Genomic DNA, 26,748 nt, shown 5'->3' on the forward strand with positions numbered 1-26,748 from the left:
GTTTACCGGAAATTATATCAAAAGCAATATTTAGACTTACAACCGAATAATCGAGAAGCAAGTTTTTGTTTATATATATTTTTTTTTGCAAAGTCAGCCAATCACATTACAGTTAGTGGTGATGACACTAGCTGTAATGTGATTGGCTGACTTTGCAAAAGTATCGATTTGCATTAACAATGGAAGGGTTAGGGGTGTAGACTGCGTTGTAGACTATTGGCCAATCACGGTGCAGGATTGGTCAGTGTCCAAAACTCACTTAGAGGGGGCGGTTACACCGCCCCAAAAAACACCAAAAGGTTAAAATATGGAGATGAGGTTTCTGCCCTACAGCAACGATATAGGATGACTAGGCCAGGATTGGGGAGAAGAAGTATTTTTCTGTCACAGTTTGGTTTGGCTTGACTTGGCACTAGGGCACAGTAAATAAAATATTGAATGGACACATAGAGGTGCAAAAGTTAATCCAAAAATAATCCATAATTTAATACAATAGTCAATTAACAATCAATCCCTATCTTGGGCATTATTGCCGAAAAGAAAAAGAAGAAATTCCTCGAAGTAGCAGATCTACACATTTTAGATCGTCTATTTTTGCGATGAAGTGTAAAATTAAGTGGTTAATCGATATGCTTGCTTCTCGATTATTCGATGAATCGGAAAAAGTAATCAATAGAATAATCGCTAAGAAAATAATGGATAGTTGCAACAGTAGGGTTTGTCCACAATAGAAACAATGAAACCGAAAAAGAGTGCAAAAACATAATTGCCTTGATGTATATAACATTATCGATCATCAACGAGCATCAGCTGGACACAGACACACACACCTCCCCTCTGCAGTGCTCTATGGAGTCTGTCTCATTTCTCTCCAAAAGCTGGAATATGATTAAGGATTATTGTGATATGGTAAGCTCACATTTGATATCACACACACACACCATAACTGTAACTTTCAATAGCTCCAAATACAAATTCAATGAATTGAAAATCGATACATTTAATCAAGTACATTCTAAAAAAAAAAAATCCCACGATTTTGTAACACCTTTTTCACACGGTACCAATTTTCTAATTGACCCTGGGCGCTACACTCCCCCCACCAGCCTAGGGAGGCCAGGGCCGAGCTCATGCCTCCTTCAATGCATGAGAGCCAACTGACCTTCTTGTCACCTGTCAGGGGGGAGTTTCCCCGGTAGGACGTAGCGCGTGGAACGAACACGTTATTCCAACCAGTTCCTTTCCCCTCCATCAGGCGCCCCGGGCTGTCATGGGGGAGGTGGTATAGTGACCAGGATTACTACATGTTTTTGTGAGGGTATTAACTATACCCTAGGAGACACGGGGAGAACATGCAAACTCCACACAGAGTAGGCCCTTTCGCCAACCTTACCTAGGGTATGGGCGCTGATGACGCGGAGGATAAGACACGCCTCCAGTGACCACAGCGTCCCCGGCGGGAATCGAACCCCGGGCCTTTTAGCTGTGAGGCGCCAGCACTACCGACTGCGCCACAGTAAAGACATATACCCCTTAAAAAGACAATAATCTTGCCGCACTAATCGAAGAACCATTTCTTTCAGTTTTGGTTGTTCCAGTTTTTTCAGTTTTGCCAGTTCCCACCTGATGTTGTGTGAGAGTTCTGACTGCTCCAGATTGTACTGAATAACCGTTAGCTTGCATAATGTCTTCAGACTAGGCCTCAAATCTAACATGAACAGTGTATCAGTGCAAACAGGCGCTGTAGCGGTTCCGGATGGGTTGAAGAAGCATTGTTTGTATCCTCCAAAGAAGATGATACGATCTCCCACCATGCAACATAACACATTATACATTGAAAACGGGCCTTTTCCTTTTGGCTCCACCTCCTTCCAGGAGAAGGTCTCTGGATTGAATTTCCACAGATCCTTGAAGTCCTTGTTTTCGCATTGGCCACCAAATATGTACAGCTCTCCATTGTAGGCAAAGGCTGAATGATCCTTGCGTCCTTCTGGAAGAAGTGTAGAAGGATTGCTCAGCCAGCAGTTGGTCTCTGTGTCAAACACACTAATGTTGTTAATGTGAGACCAAGACCTTGGGTCCTGGCCCCCAAATACAAACATCTTCGTCCCGATGATGGTGGCCGAGTAACCCGAGGAAGCAGTTGGATTGCCTCTGGTGTTAATGAAAGACCAGACCATTGTGGTGGTGTCCAACTTGTAGATGACATTAGTGTATCCATCCCTCATTGCATATATGGCCTTCCCCAAGACACAGGCTGCGTAGTAATGCTTGTTCTCTGGAACATTCCCACAAACCCTGGGCTTGAACCATCTGTGGGTGTTGACATCAAATACATCAAGCAATCCGCGCCCCATAAAGTAGATGGACACCCATGGAGGGACCCTCAAGGTGATATTCTCCTCTTCCAGCTGTCTCAGGGGGCAACATCGTCCAGCACAGAGACACTGTGTTGAAGACATACACTTCAATCGGATCATTCCACCAGTTTTCTTCAAAGCAGTAGACCTCGTGTCCAACTACCACAACACACTGGAGGTCCTTATTTTCTCTTCCCTTCAGATGTGCCACCCAGTGAAACATTTCACTCACCAACAAGATTCAGTGCTGATAACTAAATTACAAGAGGAAGTTGTAAAAAAGCAGGTTGATGCCTTGGTAAATCACATTTGTAACTAGTACTACGACAAGTCATTTTAAAGGACAGTTACATGGTTGTGATGATGATGTCGTGATGTCATTGCATGATGACGTCATCAAAATGAGTAAATAATACATGATTACACAAACCAGTGATTTTTAAATTAGCAGCTGATGACATTTTATTCCAATATCATTCTGAAACAATCTTCACATTATCTGGCAACGTTTAACACTAACTGTTTTTTATTTGTATTTATATTTTCACCTACCGGTATATATTTAGAGAGAAAAATGATTGGTTTACAGTTTACACTGAAGAGTTGAAAAGTACTAAACCATGTAAAAACATGTAAAACTGTAGGTGTAGTGCAGTGCAGTGACAGTGACTGCACTGGCTGACATTGTACAGTACTTGTACAACAGTACATTGTACATACATGTAGGTGGAAGTTCTACTGTATGAGAGTCAAACAACTAAACCTGGCAGTGTTAATGCCATTCTCTACCCATCGGGTCATGCAGAACCACTTTCAGTAAGTGAGGTCACTTTGAAGCCTGAAACACTGGAGCCAGTCAGGACAAGTCAGTGTTGATTTCGTCGACTAAAACTATGACGAAAAATGTTGGTCGACTACCTTTTTTCACGGACGAAAACTAAATAAAAACTAAGCTATGATGATTAAAACTAAGACTAAATATATTGACAATTTTGACAACAAATAAAAACTAGACTAAAATGTAGTGAGGGACTAGAGGAGAAGAGATCCAGTAGAACTAAAAGACGAGTCATTTTATGTTTGGTTGCACTTGGGTGTTGTGCTCTGAAAATAGCAGATCTACAAGCTAACAACGTTGTGAGCTTGTAGATCGGCTATTTTCAGGATTCAACCAAGTGTAAAATCAGCCATTACGACGCCATCAAGGCACCGCAAAAATACATTTTAGTCGACAAAATCAATTGTAGATTTAGTCGACTAAACAAAAAAATATATGACTAAAACTAAATGGAATTTTATTCAAAAGACTATGACTTAAACTAAATCAAAATTTGCTGTCAAAATCAACACTGGGACATGTCCAGACGAACACTTTCATCTCTCTCCCTCTTATTTGTCATGCCAACCCAAAACAGAATAGAAAATCTACACAATGCATCGCACCACATTGAGAGCTTGTATATCAGCATTTTTTTTTAATAGACAAAGTGTATGGCTGGCAGAGGGAGAGTAGTGCCCAGGATTACACGCTTAGGGCATTGGCACTGGGTGAAAAATAGGGGTTACAAAATTGTGCGATAAAAATGTAAGAATAATAGACAAAGTGTACAATAGGGCTAAAGTGGTTAAACTGCCATTTTGCTGGTGGCCCTCTGGAACACCCTAAACGACCCCTGGGAGTCTCCGGACCCCTCTTTGAGAACCACAGTATGACAGAGAGATGATGGAAAAGATCTTCTGATCTGATATCCCAGCTGATCCATATCACTGAACACTGATGGGGTGCCGTGATTCCCTCCCCCCCCAAAAACATGATCATCAGGTATTATGATTATACTAGGAGGAAGATTTTTTTTTTTTTAAAGTGTACTGAAAGTGTTAAAATAATTTTCGTCGTTAAGTATACCTGGTTTTCATCTTAGCACCTCCCACCTGAACCAGTCCCTCCGCCTTCTCCTACAAGACCACCGAACTGTCCTAGTCTCTCCTCATCCTCATGAAAGGACGGCCCATGTCAACTTCTGTCCTTAGATGATCAGAGAACAAACAGACGGCGCTGTGTTCTTTCTGTTAGTAACACCTCCTCTCAGTTTGGGCAGAAAGCTTGTATCTCTATATTTCAACTTTCTATGTGATTTATGTTTTTCTCCCATAAATCAATCCTACTTCATCGTGCAAGACTGCAGTGGTGGAAAAAGTACAGACATTTTTTAGGCGAGTCGCGACACGTTGTGAGCTTGTAGATTGTCTCTTTTCAAATGGCCAAACTGTATATACAGCCCTATACATACTGTATAGGGCTGAAGTGGTTAATGACTGTTTTGTAATAATAATCAAAATCTACAAAGTAACTAGTAACTAAAGTTTTCAAAAAATTGTAGTGGAGTAAAAGTACAATATTTTCCTCTGATATGTAGTGGAGTAGAAGTAAATGTACTGAAAATTGGAAATACTCCAGTAAAGTAAAAGTACCTCAAAATTTCACTTAGGTACAGTACTTGATTAAATGTAGTTACTTTACACCACTACAAGACTGTCGTTAATAAGTGCAGAAAAATTGCAGATCTACAAGCTAAGCCAAGTGCATCGCAATGTGAAGGTTTGTATGGGACCATGAAATCTGTCAGATGCATTTAATAAATAAGATGTCAAATGACACACACACACACACACGCACACGCACACGCACACACACACACACACACACACACACACACACGCACACACACACACACACACACACACACACACACACACAGTAACATCTGGTACAGTAGGTGTTTCTCACAGCTGGGCCACCGTGTGGGTGTCTGATGTCACCTCACAACAATGTGTGACACTTCACCGAAAACACGTGAGCCATGCTAAGACCAGGTCATTTCGACTCTGTACAATACGCTACCGCACCCAAAAAAAACACATTATGTAATGCTTGATAGAGTTTCATACATGCTGTGCATAAACTCTCATTCGCTCTCTGTGTGGATATCAGTTACATACGGCGGTCTTCACAGCACTCCCCTGACTGTCTCTGCTCCTACACGCCTCTCCTACATGCACGCTGTCTCCTTTGTTTTGTCCTCGCTACTGGCGTTGCCAGATTTTGCGAGAGAAATAAGCAACCAGGTCTATACAGATAAGCGCAGAAGAAGCAACTAACACATGAGCACTTTAAACCTATATATATATATATATATATATATATATATATATACACATCGGCTATTTTCCACAAAAATAAATCTTGGGATTTTTTTTTTTACATTTTAACACACATTTAATTTGGGGGGAAACATGAAAATGTTTGAGAACCACTCGTTTGAACAAACCTGTACCGCACTGTTGTGACGAAAAGAGAGCTAAGCCAGAAGGCAAAGCTCTCGATATACAGAGTAATCTTTGTTCCTACTCTGACCTATTGTCATGAAGGGTGGGTCATGACCGAAAGAATAAGGTCGCGGATACAAGCTGCCGAAATGATGAAATCAGATGGGGTGGCTGGCCTCTCCCTTAGAGACAGGGTGAGAAGTTCAGTCATCCGTGATAGACCGGAGTAGGACCGCTGCTCCTCGACTTGGAGAGGAGCCAGCTTAGGTGGTTCGGTCATCTAGTACGGATGCCTCCCGAGCGTCTCCCTAGCTAGGGAGGTCCTTGCTGCGCGTCCCCCACTGGGAGGAGACCCCGGGGCAGACCAAGGACCAGATGGGGGTGATTATATCTCCACACTTGCCTGGGAACGCCTCGGGATCCCCCAAGGGGAAGTTGCTAATGTTGCTCTGGAAAGGGAAGACTGGATATCTCTCTGCTGGAACTGTTACCCCCGCGACCCGATTCCGGATAAGCGATTAAATATAGATGATGGATGGATGGTTTGAGCAAAATTAGGAACCAAGCCCAAATAAGCAACCACACTTTAGACGTCTTTTATCCCATTAAAACCATCTGGAAGAGCTTCTGTGTCATTTTTGGATTTTAGCGTTGGCTATTCAAAAATAGCAGATATAGAAGCTCTCAAGCGCGAGCTTGTACATCTGCTATTTTTGAAATTTTTTGAAAAATCTTGAGTGTGAGAGAACTACTGATCTAGAGCAGGCGTCTTCAACCTTTTCAGGCCAAGGACCCCCTAGCTGAGAGAGAGATAAAGCAGGGACCCCCTACTCTATATTGTATAAAATTGTGTTTCAGATGAAAGTTTTTTTTTGTTTTTACTTAGTCTGCTATTTTTTCCCTCTACACCTATAGCCTCTTTGCCAAAAATAGCCGATCTACAAGCTCTCAACGCCTCGCAGCGCGAGGCGTTGAGCGCTTGTAGATCTGCTATTTTCGGCTAATGTTCCCCTCAGAAAAGGAATTCTGGTTCAAGTGGTTAATGTAAAAAAAAAAAAAATCCTATCACACAAAGATTTGGCGGACCCCCTATAGTAGCTCTGAGGACCCCCTAGGGGTCCCGGACCCCCTGTTGAAGACCCCTAATTTAGAGAATCGGCATAAGGTCTAAATGGGCTACAATAAGCAGACATGGCAACACTGCTTATTACTCTTCTCAACCTGCTCAATACAATCTTCTCTCACCCTGACTTAAACCGCGCTTATTATACGGCTTGGTTGAATGCTTGACTCTGATTGGTCAATCACTGAATTCAGCGGTGTGTTATTTCTGGATAATGGCCGATGAGCTCAATAACAGACCGCTGTCTAATCAAAAGGCTCAGAGCACCTGCTGCGCTGCTTGATTTTGTGCCGTATCCAACATGACAGCCATGTAAACAAACGCACAATGTCATTTACAACTAAACATTGCTCTCAAGAATGTTTTTCAAAACATTTAAAGCGAGAAATAGGCCGTAACCAAGAATGTATTCTATTTGATCAACTACACGTCCTTGTTTTCCGAGGCGACCGTGTCCACAACACTTATGGAATACTTTCATTACTGTAAGGAAGGAAATACTTTGTTTTGTTGTTACTTTTGGGTCAATTTATTAATTAATTTAATAAGTAACCGTGTAATAAGCGGGATAATTGACGGGTGTCCGGTCATTATTGAGAAATAAATCCCTATATGTCGGTTCCTAATCACCCTGTCGGGATTTATTTCTCGACCCGTCAGAAACCTGTATATTTTTATGTCTTATTTTTTGTCTTATTTTTGTACATTAATGCCCTACTTTGCTGTATAAGAGTAATGACACGTTGTGAGTTTGTAGTTCTGCTATTTTGGTTATTTCGGAAACATTTTGATAGTCAAATGAAGTGGTTTAGCCCATTAAAACCGGGAAAGCATCTGTGTCATTTTAGATTTTAGCTATATAATATAGCAATATAAGTTTTTTCAGAAAGGATTTAGGACAGTGGTTTAGAATAGAAACAGTGGTTTTCAAAAATAGCAGATAAGCTCACTTCGTGCCACGCTGTGAGCTTGTATGTCTGCTATTTTTGAACATTTTTTAAATAATTTTTTTAAACACAAATCTTCTCCTCTGGGGGGTCCCTGGCACAGAACATTTTCAGGCGATATGGAGCATGTCAACATTGACCAAACATTTAAGAACTGTCAAACACACGGAAAATGCATAGTTTCATGGTCATCTGAACCAGCCAGTCTGGCCACACACACACAAACATAACAGAGGTACAAAGTAACCCAGTACGCCCTCAGGGGGAAGCCCTGGGCGCTTGGTACAAAGTAACCCAGTAGGCCCTTAGGGGAAGCCCTGTTCGGGTTGGTGCAGGAATGGAGCTGGCTGTTCATTACTGGTAAGTCCATTAGAAATTGAGACCCTGAAAGATTATCGTCTGTCGGGTCTGTCTATTAAAAAACACAATAAGTCAGAATATGGAGATAAAGCCTGACAGCAACGATGCAATTACTTGCATTACTTTTGGGCCAAATGTAATCTATATTATTATCATTTTCTTCTATTGAACTTACACTTTTTAGACATTTATTTCAGACATTTCAATAACATTCTGATTATTTAAACAGATTGTATGAAGTAACTTCAGTAAGAATTTTTACAAGATACTTCCTTACTCTGAAAGGAATACTTGACCCCCCCAAAAAACTATTTTTCTAACAATTCCTCAACCAAGCCTTGAATTAAAGGGATACTTCAACTAAAAAAAATGGATATATATATATATATAAATATTACTTGAGTACAGTTTTTGGCTCCTCTACCACATGTGGTCCAGTGTAGTGTAACAGCTACTCTGAGGGACCAGTAGCAGGTACAGTATAGCGTTTCAAAACATCACTACGTGTCATTGTTTTGTATACAGAACAGAAGTGGCACACTCACCCTCGGGGGTCCAGACCAGGCGGACCGCCAGGAAGTCCTGCAGGTTGTTGAGCAGCGTGTACTTGACCCGGAAGTGCTCCTGGGGTCGCACGGAGCTGGGACAGGCCGCCGTCATCACCAGCCGCGGACAGTCCAGCCGAATGCTGGGCAGCGAGTAGTGGGTGGAGATGTACCTGGGGGACGGAAGCCACCGGGGGACAATAAGGCTCTATTCACAGCAGCCATAATTTATGAAGAGATTCACAGGTGTTACCAATGATACTAATGAAGGCTCTGTTCCATTCTGGTCAAACAGAGTCAGGGTGCTGATATTGTGCATGTTGGCCCACTGGAAACACTGCTACACCAGTGGGTCTACAGTTGGGGTCCAGGGACCCTCATGGGCTTCCAAATGGCCCCTTACGGGTGTGTAACTCTGAGAGTGTACATTTGTACATTCTCCATTTTTGGTTCCATTTGTACACACAGTGGAAACCACTGTGCTACACTAAATGGAGCAGAGCCTTCATTAGTGTCATTGGTAACACCTGTGAAGGAAGTGATAATATGGCTGCTGTGCATAGAGCCTATTAGCACCAAGAAGGCAAGAAGTCAAATATTATATAGCCTGCCCCAGAGCGTCTGATATCTGGTCTAGAGGGGGGCGGATTCAAAATCTCTGGTGAAAAACAACCGGTGGCTCTCATTGGTTCACCGATCTGTGCCCCCGCCCCCACCCCGCCTCGCACCCCTCCTCCTCCCCCAATGTGCAGCATTTTGAGAGCCCGGAACGTCACAACATTTGGAGCGACGCCCACTGCACTCTGGTTGGTTTGGGGAAATAAAAGGTTGACTCCCACTTCCTATGCCAGGAATGTCAACAGCTTGGTCCAGGCTTTGTTTTTGAGCAAAACGCGAGGGAAAATAAAAGCCTGGAGATCGAGGCTACATGCTATACGGAAGGCTGTGGAGGGTAGGCCTGTCACAATTATTATTACTAGGGTTGTCCGATATTGGCTTTTTTACCGATAACCGATATACCGATATTGTCCAACTCTTAATTACCGATACCGATATCAACCGATACCGATATATGCGGGGATTATTGTGATTAGGGTAAGCTCAAATTTCATATCACACACACCATATACAGTAAGAACTCCTGTAACTTATTTATAAAGCAAAAAAAAAAAAAAAAAAAAAAAAACAATTTTTTTTTTTTCAAAAACCGATACCGATATTTTCCCGATATCATTTTTTATGCTAATATCGGCCGATAATATCGGGAGGCCGATAATATCGGACATCCCTAATTATTACATGCCTAATCGCAATTATTTGAGATAATCGCAATTATTTTTGCATAATCGCCATAATCGTATCCATGTTGACGCTTTTTTTTTCTTCCAAAAATAGCAGAAATAGTTGATCTACAAGCTTACAACGTGTCACAAAGTTTAAGCTTGTAGATCAGCTTTTTCTACTATTTTGAAAACGATTAAATGTCAGTAATTTCTTTGTATTTTTAAGTTATTTCTTATATCTGCCCTGTGTATATATCTCTGCTGTCGGGTAGAAACCAGCTAACTCCAAAATGTTCATTTTTCAGGAAATGACAAAAACAAAACAAAAAATGGAGTTAGGAGGTTTTGTTCATCATTGATAAGAACAGCTGAATGGACCTCCAAGCTCACAATGAGGTTGGAGGTCAAAAGGGGGTGGAGCCTGGAATCAACAAAAGCAGATAACTCCACCCCCCTTTGATGGAGTTAGCTCACACATGGGCAACATACGGCCCGCGGGCCGGATCCATCTCAATACGGCCCGCGACGTCTTCAAAGGAAAAACAAAAACGAAGCAAAAATATATAACAGGCAGCATTATATAAGTGGCTTTCAATTAAATTAATTTTACTAAGTCCCAACAGAGGGCGCTGACGTGCTGTTTTTTGCAACTGTGTTCCAGCAGCTGTCACGTGCTCATTCAACAGCAAACCCCTGGAGTTCCAACAGGCCCCAAAGTACCTTGGCGTACGCCTGGACAGGACCTCGTCATATAAACAACACCTCGAGGAAGTGAGGGCCAAAGTAACCTCAAGGGTCTCACTCATCCGTCGCCTCGCTGGTACGACCTGGGGTGCCTCCGCAAAGGTATTACGTATCTCAACACAAGCCCTCGTCTTTTCTGCGGCCGAGTACTGTGCCCCAACATGGAGCAGAAGTCCTCACACCAAGAAGGTGGATGTGGCCATTAACAACGCCCTGAGGATCATAACTGGCTGCCTGAAACCCACCCCTGTGTTCTACCTGCCAGTCCTGGCAGGAATTGCGCCAGCCAGCCTACGGCGAGAGGCTGCCACCCTCGCCCTAGCAAGGAAAGCCCAGGAACACGATTGGCACCTCCTCCATGACACCACAACCATGGCAACACCTCCAAGCAGACTCAAGTCCCGCCACCCATACAACTTGGCGGCCCAAGAGATGCTCACTTCCATCCCGGAGGACCTGTCAACTAAAGCCTGGCTGGCGGCGGCATGGAAGCAGGAGTGGGAGTCGACAGGACAGACACGCATACAGCATGTGCACTGTCTGTTCTAGTTGCACATCCCCCCAGATGTGCAACTAGAACTGATTGACATCCAGAGTGACGCTGCTATTAAACAAAAGTTTACTACATGCACGCTGGACAGTTTTTATGGCTCTCTGAATGAAACGCAGTTTCCAAACCTGCGCAAGCACGCACAGAGGATGCTTGTTTTGTTTGGCTCCACTTATGTGTGCGAACAAACCTTTTCTGTGATGAACTACAACAAGTCACGCTACAGATCACGCCTGACAGATAGCCATCTCTCCTCTGTGCTGCGAATTTCAACATCAGAAATGACGCCAGACTTTGATGGACTTGTAAAGAGAGCTGACCGTCCCAATTGTTCCCATCAGGCTAAATAACGGGTAGGCAAAGCTTTTCATGATGAGAGTGTCATTCGTAACTACCCCACTCTCATATTACTTATTGTTGCACAACCAAAACAGAAGAGACAATGAATGTAATGTATTTCTGTATAATAGTTTTTTTTTTCATGAACAGTAAAAGTTGTTTTGCTGTCATTCAGTGATGCAGATCTGATTGGTATTAAAAGTGAAAACAGTCACACACTTATACAAGAAATAACAGAACAAAAAATGATTTGAGTACAGTTAATTCATGTTTATATTCATGAATATGCCATGTAATGTATTTCTGTAACAGTTTTTTAAAAAGTTGTTTTGCTGTCATTCAGTGATTCAGATCTGATTGGTATTAAAAGTGAAAACAGTCACACACAGTTATACAAGAAATAACAACAAAAAATGATTTGACAGTTAATTCATGTTTATATTCATGAATATGCCACCTATGACTTTATATGTGCCTGTGAATATTACAAATGTCTCAATTCTTTGATGCAATGCAGGTATGTACTCAAAATATTAAATAAAGGTTTATACTTGTGAAACAGTCAGCCTTGAGTCCATATTTATAAATGCAATGTGTTTCATAAGTGACTGGTGAATATCAAACAATTTGTAATTTAAAAGTTGATAATGCACTGAAGTGGATGTTAATCTTTTTATTGCAACCTCAGAGTACACCAGAGTGACACATACAGCTGTAAAAAAAATAATTTTGTAACTGAACATTATTGTGTTGTGGTGGCCTTCAGGCTCGGTTAATAGCCTATTGTAGTTTAACATAATTCAGCACTGTGTGTTTTAAGTTTCAATTCAAATTTCCAGTGTGCGGCCCTTCATTCACTTTATAAAAGTCAATGTGGCCCTCTGGAAAAAGATGTTGCCGACCCCTGGGTTAGCTGGTTTAGCAGAAAGTTTGAGGATCCAATGGAGTTAGCTGCTTTTGTCAGAAGCGCTTTTTAATACTTTTCATTGTTTCAATATTATTTTAATCAACACACAGACGTAAAGGGTGTTCAATAGCACTGATTTATGGGAAAAAAATGCAAAAGCGGAAAAATGGAGTTAGCTGGTTTCTGCCCGACAGCAACGTTATACAAGCTCATAGCGCGGCACCGAGTGCTGCGCTATGAGCTTGTAGATCTGCTATTTTTTTAAAATAGTGTTTTTTTTTGCAAATCTTTGAATATAGCCTATATGTTTTAAAGCAAACATTTTTAACTCCGATCTGTGCTTCTGGGGGTCCCTGGAACAACATATTTTGAGATGGAGGTCCGCCGGCCAAATACATATCCTTTTGGGGGTCCTTGACATGCAAAAGTTGTAGCACCACTGATATAGCAACATACTGTTAGGATTTAGGAAAAAAAATAGATTATGCATTTGGCAGCGGACCCCCCCCCCCCATCTTAAAATGTTTTGTTCCAGGGACCCCCCAAAAGCAAAGATTTGAGTTACAAATGTTCGCTTTGAAAAATATATATTCAAATATTTGCAAAAATGTTCAAGATTTTTCAAAAATAGCAGATCTACAAGCTCATAGCGCGGCACTCGGTGCCGCGCTATGAGCTTGTAGATCTGCTATTTTCGAATAGCCAAATAACTCTCAAAGTGACACAGATGCGTTCCCGGATGGAATGTGTTAATGAGGATGAACACAGAAGACGATAATACCTGGTGAAGGGGAGTTTTGGAGTGGACCACTGCAACACAGCAACCAGAGGTACCTCCAGACCCTGCATTCATACAAACACATCATCGTTATTATCGTTTATCGCGATAACAAACCACTCACGCTATTCGTATCGTGGAGATTTAAATGTATCGTCAAATTGTCCCTCCGTCATGCACTGGGATGAATAAGCCTTTGTCGAGCTGCAAATTCAGTACCACTTAAACCCTCTGTACTTGATTTTTAACTCATCATTACACACATCGATTCGACACAAATAGCTACAAGTAGATCGGCTATTTTTGGCAAACGTTGCCCCCAGAACGGGGATGCTGGGGGTTCAAGTGGTTAATAAAAGTGCCATTTTAAGTCACACATTTTCACAATAAAAAAAAAAGAAAGCAGATCTACAAGCTCATAGCGTGGCACTCGGTGCCGCGCTATGAGCTTGTATATCTGCTCTTTTGGAATAGCCAAAGTATAAAGTAATGGTTTAAGTGGTTACACAGATGTGTTCCCGGTTTTAATGGGTCAAGATAAAATATCCAAGGAGAAAAGCAGAGGTTTTTAAGGGTCTGGAAACCATTTCTGTCATATTCATATATCTGAATTCGCTCAAAGGTTTAACTGATGTTCCATTGAAGCATTGTATTATGAATCAGGGGCGGCCATAGGTGAGTGGTTAGTGAGCCCGCCTAGGGAGCCAGAGGCCCTGGTTGCCCCAGGTACGATTCCAGGCCAGGCCAGCAAAATGTGTCGATGAAATGAAATGTGTCCCTGAGCAAGACTCAAAACCCCTAATTGCTCACAGGCCCTCATTGGAAACAAGACCGCAAGGACTTTCATGAACGGACCTGTTAAAGGAATTATCCTTTATTTGGGCTACTGAAGAAGTCTCAACATATGTATATATTTTTGGTTTTTAATGTTGTTTCACTCTTTTCTTTTTACCCCTGGGCACTGTGAGTGTTGTACGTGGTCTGTGTAGATTTGTGTAACCGGGTGGGACTGTGCAGTGGGTGGGAAGGGGCCTATGTAGGATGAATGTGGTGTTATGTACTGTCAAGGATTATTTATTTTATTTACCAATACAAATATTGAACACATATCATCGTTGTCGGGCAGAAACCACATTTTAACTTGTTGTGTTTTTCGTAAATTAACACCCTACTTGATCATACTATAGCATCAGTTTTGAGCTTGTAGATCTGCTACTAATGATCTTTTTGAATGTGAATGTGTAATGAGGTTCCCCCCGACAGTGATGATATGACAGTAAGGTTGAAAATGGGTTAAGTGCTCTATGACATTCATTTTCACTTCCTGTTTTTTTGGGGGTTTTATGACCTCAATTACACCCCAAAAATCTCTTGAACATTCAGTGGATTTTCTGTGGTCTGGGGTTTTCTGAATAATTAGGCTGAAAAGTAATCTGAGCTTGTGGTCAGTGAGGTCACAGCCGATTAATCCCGCCCACTCTCCTCCTCGCCCCTCCCCTACCCTATCCTTTCCTTTGGGGTGGGGGGGCGGAGCAGAGGCGATGATTGACAGGCAAAATCCCTCAACAGCGACACCCGCAGGCAAAGATTTATTTTTTCATTGCAGTTGAAAAGGCTTTAGAAATGTGAGAGAAAAACACCTGCCATGGATCAATGGAGTGGATTTTTTTGTTACAACTTTTTTATGCACGTTTGAAGGACCATGACAAAGACTTTTAATGTGTGGTAAAACTGAACGTCATGAAACCTTTAACATGTTTGGGGCTCATTTTAACGTCTACTCGGGCTTTTGTGTTTCACCCCAGACAGTTTTTTAAGTCGATTGATTCAATATTTAGGCATTTTATATTCATGTTATCCTATAATAAACCCACTGTAACTTCACCTCGCTGGAGTCTTCCTCTGGCTGGTCCTTCAGCTGCAGGTGGAACAGGAAGTTCTGCTCCTCCAGGGCGCTGAGCATGCTGGGTAAACGCGACGACTCGCTGTTGACGCGGTAGAAGGACGCCATGGACACCTCGGCTGACTGGTGGCTGCATGGTTAAGGGAGGGTGGGGGGGGTCAGAGATGTTTATTAAAGCTGCACTATGTACTGTAACTTTCCTCTTCTACCCCGGATTTGAACACGGTTTCCTGTGCAAGTGCTGACATTTTTACCATTTAGCTAATAGAGCCTGCCTGCTTGCTCAGGGGATAAATTGAACATCAGGTCAAGATTCACAGTGTCTAGGTGAAACATGACCTTTGACACGATCTAAATGTCTAAATAGAAGAGCAGGGAGTGGTATAAGTCATATTGTATTAACATACTCTACCATACAGACTGGACAAAATTACATTTTATTTATTTTTTAAAAGTTACATAATGCCCCTTTACATTTATATACAAATTGGATGTAAATCCTTTTAAATCGCCTCCCCTGGTCATTAACAAATTACGCAACAAAAAAAGATGTCTAAACAAAATCCTGAAAATCTTTAAACATTTTGGAATATTATTGAAACATTTTGATAAAACTAATCTTGTAATCTTGGTAAAAATAAAAATAAATATTCAGACAGGGGTCCACGGCCAAATACATATTAGGCAAGCTCTCTCAGTGTTTTTAAGAGTAAACTAAAAACCTATGTTTTTAATATGGCATTTATTCAAATTAATCTTGTGTTCACGTTTTATGTTTGTATTACTTTTATTTTGTATTTGCTATTTCTATTTTGATTAATGTGTATAATTCTGCCCTATGTTGACTTGATCTTTAGTTTAACTACATTGTTTAGTTATGTTTCTGTCTGCCAATTCAGTTTTTTTCTGGCATTCTACTGTTTATTGTCTTGATGTGAAGCACTTTGGGTTGCAATTTTGTATGAAAGGTGCTATACAAATAAAGTTATCATTATTATTATTAATTTGGGGGTCCTTGACGTGAGAACTAGCAAACTGAAAGGCCTCAAGGTGTGGCAGAAATGGGGAACTGTGCTTCAAAACCACTTCCATAGCCGAGGGAGAGAGCACAAAGTGTTTCGCATTTTGTTCTTATACTATATCTGTTCCAGCTTTTAGTTTGCTGGTTCTCACTTCAAGGACCCCCAAATGAATATGTATTTGGCCGTGAACCGCCAAATGTTTTCATTGTTCTGTTCATTGCATAATGTTTAATCAATGGTTATTTTATCCATCTGTAAGGTGGGAGGATGGTAAACAATCACATTCACGCGTCTGTCGCGGCTGCCGGACGCTCTGCCCCCAGTGTTACCAGATTCTGTGAGAGAAACAAGCAACCAGGTCTAGGAAAACCAGCCCAAAAGAAGCGACTATGGGCCCCACGAGCACTTTAACATATACATCAGCTATTTGAAAATAGCCTATCTACAAGCTCACAACACGTCGCGATGCGACGCGTTGTGAGCTTGTAGATCGGCTATTTTCAAATAAAATCTTGCGGGGAAATTATAATAAGCAGATCTGGCAACTGTGTCTGCCACTGAGAAATGATGAGTGGTGTTATGCAGAGATGTGTTCGCCTGTTCGGTGTCAGGTTTCTCTTACTGTTTGCCCTTCTCATTGTAAATGAGAACTGCATTGTTTCCTGTTACACGTGCGTTTGTTTTTGTCCATCCAAGCAGGGGAGGGAGGGAGGGAGGTATTATTATTATTATTAATATTATTATTATGTATACCCTTTCCTATTATGTCTTTCTTTATATACTGCATGTACATATATTTGCTGGTCTTATCGTTTTTATTTAGGAGGTGGGGAGGGTTTCCTTTTTTCTTATTATTTTGTTTAGTTGTTACTGGAATATCTGTACAAAAAGAAAATACAGATACAAATTTCAAGTAAAACATAAAACATAGGTGTCTGGTAGCTGTAGTGTCTCAGTAAATAAAAAATAATAATAACAAAATAATACTTTTTTTTTTAGAACTATACAAATAAACCTTGAATTTCCTAAACTGTAACTTTTCAGGAAATGGAAAATAAATAAATAACCTGTGTTCCAATGGATACTATGTAATTATTAATTAGTCACAAGCTCTTACTTAATTGAAAATTATTATGTAAATGGTGCATTTATATAGCGCTTTTATCCAAAGCGCTTTACATTGATTGTGCCATTCACCCATTCACACACACATTCATACACCGATGGCGGAGGAAACCATGCAAGGCACCAACCTGCTCATCGGGAGCAATTAGGGGTTCAGCGTCTTGCTCAAGGACACTTCGACACCAACTCTGGGGGAGCGCCCCAGCCCGGGATCGAACTGGGAACCTTGCGGTTTCCAGTTCACTCTACCCCTGAGCCACTGCCGCCCCTATCCAATAGGCTCTATTCACAGTCAGCAGCCATATTTTCACTTCCTTAACAGGTGTTACCAATGATACTAATGAAGGCTCTGTTCCATTTAGTGTAGCACAGTGGTTCTCAGATTTTTCAATTTCCACCACCCCCATAACTCTAAAAAGATCCATGAATTCAAGTCTCCATGGGGTGACTAATCGATATAAAACTTATTTTTTTTGGGTGAACTATCCCTTTAATCTATGACAGAAACATAAAAAGTTGAAATGAGGAGGAGTAACCTATAACTCTAACCCACTCTGAGTTAAATGAACACTTAATATGTGACAGTGGGTCACATAAGTTCTGGATTGCTGCATTATTCCATTCAATCCGGGAACGCATGTGTCATTTTAGATTTTAGCTATAATTAACACATTGTGTGCCAGAGGTTTATTAGAATATTGTACGTTCAGTGCCTGCATATCTTCCATCCACTTACGTTGATATGTTTCGTGCTGTAGAAGCCCCGACGCGGAAGTGCATGTAAACAAAGCGTGCGTGCGAGACGGTGGAGGGTCCAGACTAACGCCTGGAACAATAATATTTCTAATGCGATCCTCCATTGCAGAGTGATCGCCCATCGAAAACGGCTCGCTTCCATCACGTTAAAAATAAATGGAGATATTAAGCTTTTAGTCAAAGAGATAACATTGGAGCGGCCGACCGGAAGGATTTTTTTACATGGATCCACATCCGGCCTCTCTTTCTCAGAGACTCCTTGGATGATCCCAAAGTTTCGTTAGAGCGCCCCACGTATAAAAAAAAATGGGTCCGGACCGTTTATGGCACATGACGCATGGATTCTCAAAAACGTTCCGGACCGTTTTTGGCACACAATGTGTTAACTATTATTTATACTTTGGCTATTCAAAAATAGCAGATCTACAAGCTCTTAGCGCGGCACTCGGTGCCGCGCTAAGAGCTTGTAGATCTGCTATTTTTGAATAGCAAAATAAATCTAAAATGACAGAGATGCGTTCCCGTTTTGAATGGGTTAATGGGTTTGGATGGCTGGATGGATGGCTGGATGGATGGATGGATGGATGGAGCATATACAGTATGTACAGTAACGTACCAGACATTGTCGACTATGAGCACGGAGCCGTCGGGCATCATGGGCAGGTAGGAGGAGTTGTAGTTGGGGAGGATCCGCACGTCTCTCACGCACACCTCCTCCTGAGAGCTGGAGTTCAACACTGAGGGAGAGGAGGGGCAGGAGGAGGAGGAGGAAGAGAGGAGAGGAGAGGAGAGGAGAGGTCTTTATTAGCCCCATGGTGCAAAACAAACCAAAAAAAACTATCAAACGGAATATTACAAAACTGTTTTCACTTGCTCAATAGAGAAAACCTTCTTTAACCCATTAAGACCAGAAAAGCATCTGTCATTTTAGAGTTGAACCACTTCAACTCTTTCACTGCCATAACAAGTAAGACGCGCGAACGCGGGAAGCGAACGCAGCTTGAAAATAACAATAAGAAGAATAGAAAGGAATGAGCTATTGTAGAGAAGTTGGTGGTACAGTTAAATTACTGTCCTCAAACTTTTCAACTTGCCATCCGGCCTGAAATATGCACAAATGACATGGAATTCTTAGATATCCCAATAGATGAACTCGTGTAGATGCTTTTAGATGTTTTATTTTTGACTGTAGCTGCTAAATTTCTCTCAGAGGAGTGTAATTAGTCACCCAGGGGCAGGCGGATTTCAGCCACACTGTAGCAGCCAATGAGAGCGTGAGTCACAGACACACACACAACCCGAGCACGGTTTCATAGTAAGCTCCACTTGCGCTCCACCTTCGGCGCGCCTCCTTCCGCTGCGTTCGCAATAAATAAATAAATAAATGAATCACCCACTGCTAGCGATCTTTCGATTTTCTTAGTCACAGAATATGTGTCTCCAGTATGATCAATCCCCTGATTGTTGTTAACCCATTAATACCTGGAACGCATCTGTGTCACTTTAGATTTCTTTGGCTATTCAAACATAGCAGATATACAAGCTCATAGCGCGGCACCGCGCTATGAGCTTGTAGATCTGCTATTTTTGAAAAATCGTGAACATTTAACCATTATCTTATACTTTGGTTATTCCAAAATAGCAGATATACAAGGCGCTCGGTGCCGCGCTATGAGCTTGTAGATCTGCTATTTTTGAATGCCAAAGAAATCAAAAAAATGACACAGATGCGTTCGCAGCCTTAATGGATTAGTCGAGAACTAATCCATAAAAGCTCATAGCGTGGCACCGAGTGCCGCGCTACGAGCTTGTAGATCTGCTATTTTTGGGGAAAAATCGTGAAAATGTTTGCAAATCTTTGAATATAATAATAATAATAATAATAAACTTTATTTGTATAGCACCTTTCATGACATGAAATGCAGCGCAAAGTGCTTTACAGAGCAAGAATACAGTTACAGTTACAACCAATTTAACAATAAAGCAAACAAAAAATAAAATAAAATAAAAGCAAAAGCATAAAACATTAAAATAGGCAATACAGTGAGGACTTAAAAATCAACCAGAGAGTCAGCTAAAAGCAAGAGTGAAGAAATAGGTCTTGAGCTGTGCTTTAAAGCTATCGACAGAGGCTGCCTGTTTTAGGTGTAATGGGAGTTTATTCCACACTGTTGGTCCGTAAAAGCAGAATGCTGCTTCACCGTATTTTGTATATGTCATTTTAGGCACCTCGAGTAGGTCAGCACTTGAAGACCTGAGGGTCCGGTTTGGAACATGTCTCTCTAGGCAGTCATAGAGGTAGGAAGGTGCCAGACCATTTAGAGCTTTATAAACTATTAAAATAATTTTTAAATCAATCCTAAAAACAACCGGGAGCCAGTGTAGTGAAGCTAGAACTGGAGTGATATGTTCTCTCATTCTAGTTTTAGTTAAAATTCTGGCTGCCGCATTTTGAACAAGTTGTAATCTGTCAGTTGTTTTCTTAGGCAGGCCAGAGTAGAGTGCATTGCAGTAATCAAGCCGAGAGAAAACAAAAGCGTGGATCAGCGTTTTTTGCGTCGTCTAACGACAGATAGTCTCTAATTCGAGCAATATTTCTAAGATGAAAGAAAGCAATCTTGGTGACATGATTAATGTGTGCATTAAAATTCAATTCAGAATCGATAATAACCCCCAGGTTCTTTACTGTGGTGTTACTTTCTACAGCCAGGTTACCAAGTCTACTTATTATTGATTCTCTCTGCTCACTGGAGCCAATTATGAGAATTTCTGTTTTATCCTCATTTAGCTTAAGAAAGTTCTCACTCATCCAGCATTTTATACTGGACAGACAGGTCAACAATGGGTCTAGAGCGCAGGGGTCGTCTGGAGCTACCGAAAGATACAGCTGGGTATCATCAGCATAGAAATGGAAGTTCACTCCGTGATCGGCGATGAGTTCTCCCAGTGGTAGTATATACAGGGAGAACAATAAGGGACCCAGAATTGAGCCCTGTGGAATACCAGAACAGATGTCATGTTTGTCTGAGTCAAAATTAGCTAGGCTGACAAAATAGCTTCTGCCTGTTAGGTAAGAGTAAAACAAAGACAAGGCTGTGCCTGACAAACCAATCCAGTACTCCATGCGTTGTAGTAGAATTTTGTGATCAATCGTGTCAAAAGCAGCGGTTAAATCAAGGAGTAGGAGAACAGATACATTTTTGTCGTCAGCGGACACCCTAAGATCATTAATTACTTTTACAAGTGCTGTTTCTGTGCTATGACCTTTCCTGAAGCCAGATTGGAATTTGTTATGAACCTTATTGTTCTGTAGGAACACATCCAGTTGATGAAAGATAGTTTTTTCTAAGACCTTGCCCAGAAATGGCAGATTAGAGATTGGTCTATAATTACCCAGCACCAATGGATCAAGGTTGTGTTTCTTGAGTAACGGCCTGACTACAGCCGTTTTCAGTGAGTCTGGAAAGACGCCTGAAAGTAGAGAGCTGTTTACAATTCTTAGGATATCTCCAATCACACTGTCTAAAACCTCTTTGAGAAACGGGGTGGGTATTGCATCCAGTGAACAAGATGATGATGTCATCTGTGATATAGTTTTACGGAGTTCCTCTTCATTAATTGCGCAGAATGATATTAGACTTCCTCTGGAGTGATATACATTTTTGCACCATGCACCATTTGCCGCATTTGCAGTGCTAGCAGCAGCATTCATAATACCAGCTCTAATGCTAAAAATTTTGTTTTCAAAAAAGGATGCAAACTCATCACACTTAGCTTTAGAAGCAGGGAGCGACTCCTTGTAAGCCTGGGGGGGGTTTAAGAGATGTTCAATGGTAGAGAATAAGCCTATATATATAGCCTATATATAAATGTTTTACTCAAATCTTTGCTTCTGGGGGTCCCTGGAACAAAATATTTGGAGATGTGGGGGGGGGGGGGGGGGGGGACATTATGACCCCAAAAAGTAGTTCAAAGAAGTACTGCTTAACTCCCAAATGGTGTGGACAGTAGACTTGCCAAGAAAATAAATCCAAGTCACTCCGTCTATGATGAAAAAATATAAAGATTTATTTTTAGCTGAAAATATAAAATGTCAAAATATTTTCGTGAATCTCTATGGCAGGGGTCTTCAACCTTTTCAGGCCAAGGACCCCCTAGCTGAGATAGAGATGAAGCAGGGACCCCCTCTATATTGTATAAAATAGTGTTTCAGATAAACTTCTGTTTTTTTTCCCTTCTACACCTATAACTCTTTGCCAAAAATAGCAGATCTACGCGCTGCGAGGCGTTGTGGGCTTGTAGATCTGCTATTTTTGGCTAAAGTTCTCCTCAGAAAAGGGACGCTAGGGTTCAAGTGGTTCATGTAAAAAAAAAAAATCCTATCACACAAATATTTGGCGGACCCCCTGTAGTAACTCTGACAACCCCCTAGGGGTCCCGGACCCCCTGTTGAAGACCCCTGCTTTATGGGGAACATGAATGGGCTTTCGATCTGTGGCACCACAAAATGGCCGCCACTGCTATGCCCAATACCCCTGGCCTGGAAGAAGGTCAAGAAGTCAAGACCATCTGCCTCTCTGTGACCTCTGCATTCCCGGAACCATACTCACTACTGTGAGTGGTGCGGGTCCATGTGGGGGTCCATGGACAAATACATGTTCATTTGGGGGTCCTCGATTTGAAAATGTTTGAGAACCACTGGTAAAAACAGCATTAGGAAGCCTAAAATAAGCAATTACACTTTCGAAACAAGCCCCCCAAAAAAACGCAACCCACAACTACCAATATTTACAAGCAACTTTACAGAAAAAGAAGCCCAAACTTGCTTATAATAAGCGGACATGGCAAACCTGATTGTGTTCGTGTCGGCAGGTAGGCGGCAGACTTGTACTTAACCCATTAAGACCTGGAACTTTGTCATTTTTAGATTTGAGCTAAAAAAGCATTATTTTACACTTTGGGCTATTCAAAAATAGCAGATCTACAAGCTCATAGCGCGGCACTCGGTGCCGCGCTATGAGCTTGCATACCTGGACCTGTTTTATTCAAAAATAGCAGATATGCAAGCTCATAGCGCGGCACCGAGTGCCGCGCTATGAGCTTGTAGATCTGCTATTTTTGAAAAATCGTGAAAATGTGTGCAAATCTTTGAATATATATATTTTTTAAGCGAACATTTTTAACTCAAATTTTTGCTTCTGGGGGGTCCCTGGAACAACATATTTTGATGGGGGTCCGTGGCCAAGTACATATAATTTTGGGGGTCCTTGACATGAAAAAGATTGAGCACCACTGATATAGAAAGATACGTTTTTCAGAAAACTGTTGAGATTTAGGAGACATGTAGAATCGGCTTCAAGTCTCAATGGGTTAAAGGGATATTTCACTTTCAAATAAAACTAGACGCGTCGCAATTCCGGGGAAATTGCAAAGTGTGGTTGCGCTGACGCCGGTCGGACTATCATAATGTCGTCTGGACAGGTTTATCGCAGGGGTCCATAGATCACGTGTACCGATTTGTGTGAGATTTGGAAAAACATTGTAGGAAAAGGAGCAAAAAGTGTGTTTTGAAGAAAATTCAAAATGGCGGAAAATCTATCCTGACGCAAATGGGCGTGGCCTATATGGGGAGCTGCGTAATGACCCAAGGAATCTAGGGAAAAAGAAATTTTGATTTTACGACCTACGGTTCAAGAGTTAAAGGCCAAAAGGTAAAGTGGGCTGTTATAGCGCCACCATGTGGCCGATTGGTGTGATTCTTTTCATAATAATTTTGCAAAACACTATTAACCTCCCCTCCAAATCTTGTAACTGTAGCCCTTACGGTTTCAGAGAAAAAAATACTTGAATGGGAGTTTTTGCAATTCCCATTAAAGTGGATGGGGAAATTTAATGCACAAATAAATCAATATCAAAAAATCTATCCTGACGCAAATGGGCGTGGCCTATATGGGGAGATGCGTAGTGACCCAAGGAATCCAGGTGAAAAGAAATTTTGATTTTCGGACCTACGGTTCAAGAGTTACAGGCCAAAACGTAAAGGGGGCTGTTATAGCGCCACCATGAGGCCGAATGGTGTGATATTTTTTTCAATAATTTCGGACAATATTATGAATTATCCCTCCAAATCTGATAACTCTAGCTCTTACGGTTTCTGAGAAAAAAATACTTGAATTTGAGTTTTTTCACTTTTACATTAAAGTGGAAGGGGGGAATTTAATGCACTAATAAATCAATATCAATTAAACTATTTAACCAATCTCTTAGCAAAATACAAGCGCACGATTCCCGATTTAGACGGTCATTTTGATATATGGCACAACATTAGGGGATAAAAACTGTGGGAGGAGATGCGTCTGAAAGTATTGCTTATCTAAGTTTATCAATAACAATAGTCTGGTTGCCCTGTTGGGCAACCACACTAATAAACATTATGAAAATATAAAAGATCACGGCCCCCTGACGCATTAGAATGTCCTTCTAATGCGTGAGGGGGCCATGATTTTTCCATTACTTGTTTCAGTTATTACGGGGCCAGAGCTCAGCTCTGGACCTGTTTTATTCTTCGCTTTATTCTGTCACTTCTTCTTCTGCCACTTTTCGCAGTTCTGGCTGAACCGTGCTGTCGCTTTTTACGAAACTTGGCCATATGGTAGATGGTCATGAAAAATTATCAAAAAATAAATCTAGCAATCTTTCGTCCAAAGGTGGCGCTATAGCACTCAATTGAAAATGGCAACTTTGAACCGGTACAACTCATGCCCTGTTTGACCTAGAGCCATGAAACTTGGATACACATATGCGTCTCCTCATGCTGAACAACTTTCACCCTCTGACTTTTGACCTCTGACCTTTAGATCTCCCACCATTTTGAATTATATGAAAAACAGTCATTGGCTCCTAACTTCTGCATTTTTTCACTTAGAAAAAATCCGCTCGCATCGTTATGTCGGCAGAGGTCCAAAGTTCATGTGTAAAGATTACTCATACGCAGATTACTCAAAAATCCCAGGAGGAGATAGATTTTAACCATTGCAGTTTTATGAAAATGATTCATCTGCCCCTAACACACACATGCAGACTCACATTTCTTTGAAACTTTGCAGAAAGGTTGAGGGTCATTCCAAATATCACTGAAACCAATCTTACTCCAATTGGCCAAAGGGGGGCACTATAGCAATTTTTTTTAAATGCAAACTTTAAATAGGCATAAGTCATGCCTCGTTTGGCCGAAAGTCGTGAAACTTGCTTACACTTGTGCCTTGACTCACGAGGAACACATGTATAACTTTGATCAGTAAGCTCCGCCCTTAGATTGTCCGCAATTTTGAGCAGTTTGAAAAACACTTGTTTTTGGCAGTTCTGGCTTAACCGTGCATACGCTTTTCACGAAACTCGGCTATATGGTAGATGGTCTTGAAAAACTATCAAGAAATAATTCTTACACTCATTCGTCAAAGGGTGGCGCTATAGCACTCAATTGAAAGTGCCAACTTTGAACAGGTACAACTCATGCCCTGTTTGACCAACAGCCATGAAACTTCGATACACACATGCGTCTCTTCATGCCCGACAACTTTCGTGGTTTGACTTTTGACCTCTGACCTTTAGATTACCCACCATTTTGAATTATATGAAAAACAGTCATTGGCTCCTAACTTCTGAATTCTTTCACTTAGAAAAAATCCGCTTCCATCTTTATGTCGGCAGAGGTCTAAAGTTCATGTGTAAAGAGTTTCGTGCAGATTACTCAAAAATCCCAGTATATATCACTGAAACCAATCTTACTCCAATTGGCCAAAGGGGGGCGCTATAGCAATTTTTTGAAAATGCAAACTTTAAATAGGCATAAGTCATGCCTCGTTTGGCCGAAAGTCGTGAAACTTGCTTACACTTGTGCCTTGACTCATGAGGAACACATGTATCGCTTTGACCAGTAAGCTCCGCCCTTAGATTGTCCGCAATTTTGAGCAGTTTGAAAGACACTTAAACACCCAGGATTTTTCAGCTATTTGCGTGAAATGGTATTATCTGTCTGACCTCCGTTTTCGCTAGATTAGGTCTGTTGGTCCAATGGCTTCCCGCTTAAATGAATGCCTCACAACCGCAAGGTTGCCGGTTCAAGCCTCACTTGGTGCAGATTTCATTTAAAGTGCATTGCAAACAACAAGACTGTATCAATGAATACATGTGCAATTTTTAAAGATAACATGAAATGCTTATTTGAGAGGGTATGTTTTTGCAATGTATGACATACTTCATTCTGAAAATAGCCGATCTACAATCTCAAAACTTTTCAGATAGCGACGTGTTTCTGTGCTTGTAGATCGGCTGCTTTCACTGGTTTACTTTTATCTTCAACAGACAACCTCAGCCTGTACAAAGCTATAGCACTATAGGTAGTGTTGCAGCATGTCAATCCGAAGGTTGAGGGTTCGATTCCTGTTAATGGCTATAGGTTGAGATGTCCAATCGATCCATTCAGTTTCCATGTCTCTCTCTCTTCAACTCTCTCTCTCTCTCTCTCTCTCTCTCTCTCTCTAGCCAAATTCCAATACCGAAAATCTCGGCCACTCGCTCACTCCCACTCGGTCACTCCGACTTCGAACCGGAAGTAGTCGCGGTCCAATTGTTCATGTGCTTCTTGGAGGAGGCGAGTGGAGTCGGCGAGGAGGCTCT

General features: G+C 41.4%; 1 protein-coding gene across 1 annotated transcript in view; it reads right to left on the bottom strand.

Moving 5' to 3' along the window:
* trappc14 (trafficking protein particle complex subunit 14) overlaps positions 1-26,748 on the bottom strand; it is an 80,220-nt gene that overhangs the window by 13,263 nt on the left and 40,209 nt on the right. The window contains exons 6-9 of the mRNA XM_084043365.1: positions 18,686-18,806; positions 15,149-15,296; positions 13,267-13,328; positions 8,663-8,835 (exon numbers count right to left, since the gene is read on the bottom strand). Coding sequence (XP_083899491.1) covers positions 8,663-8,835; positions 13,267-13,328; positions 15,149-15,296; positions 18,686-18,806 — 504 coding nt within the window. The remainder of the gene's footprint in view (positions 1-8,662; positions 8,836-13,266; positions 13,329-15,148; positions 15,297-18,685; positions 18,807-26,748) is intronic.

Source organism: Gymnoscopelus microlampas (assembly GCF_963454915.1).
Source record: "Gymnoscopelus microlampas genome assembly, chromosome: 19".
In the NCBI taxonomy this organism is placed as follows: Eukaryota; Metazoa; Chordata; class Actinopteri; order Myctophiformes; family Myctophidae; genus Gymnoscopelus; species Gymnoscopelus microlampas.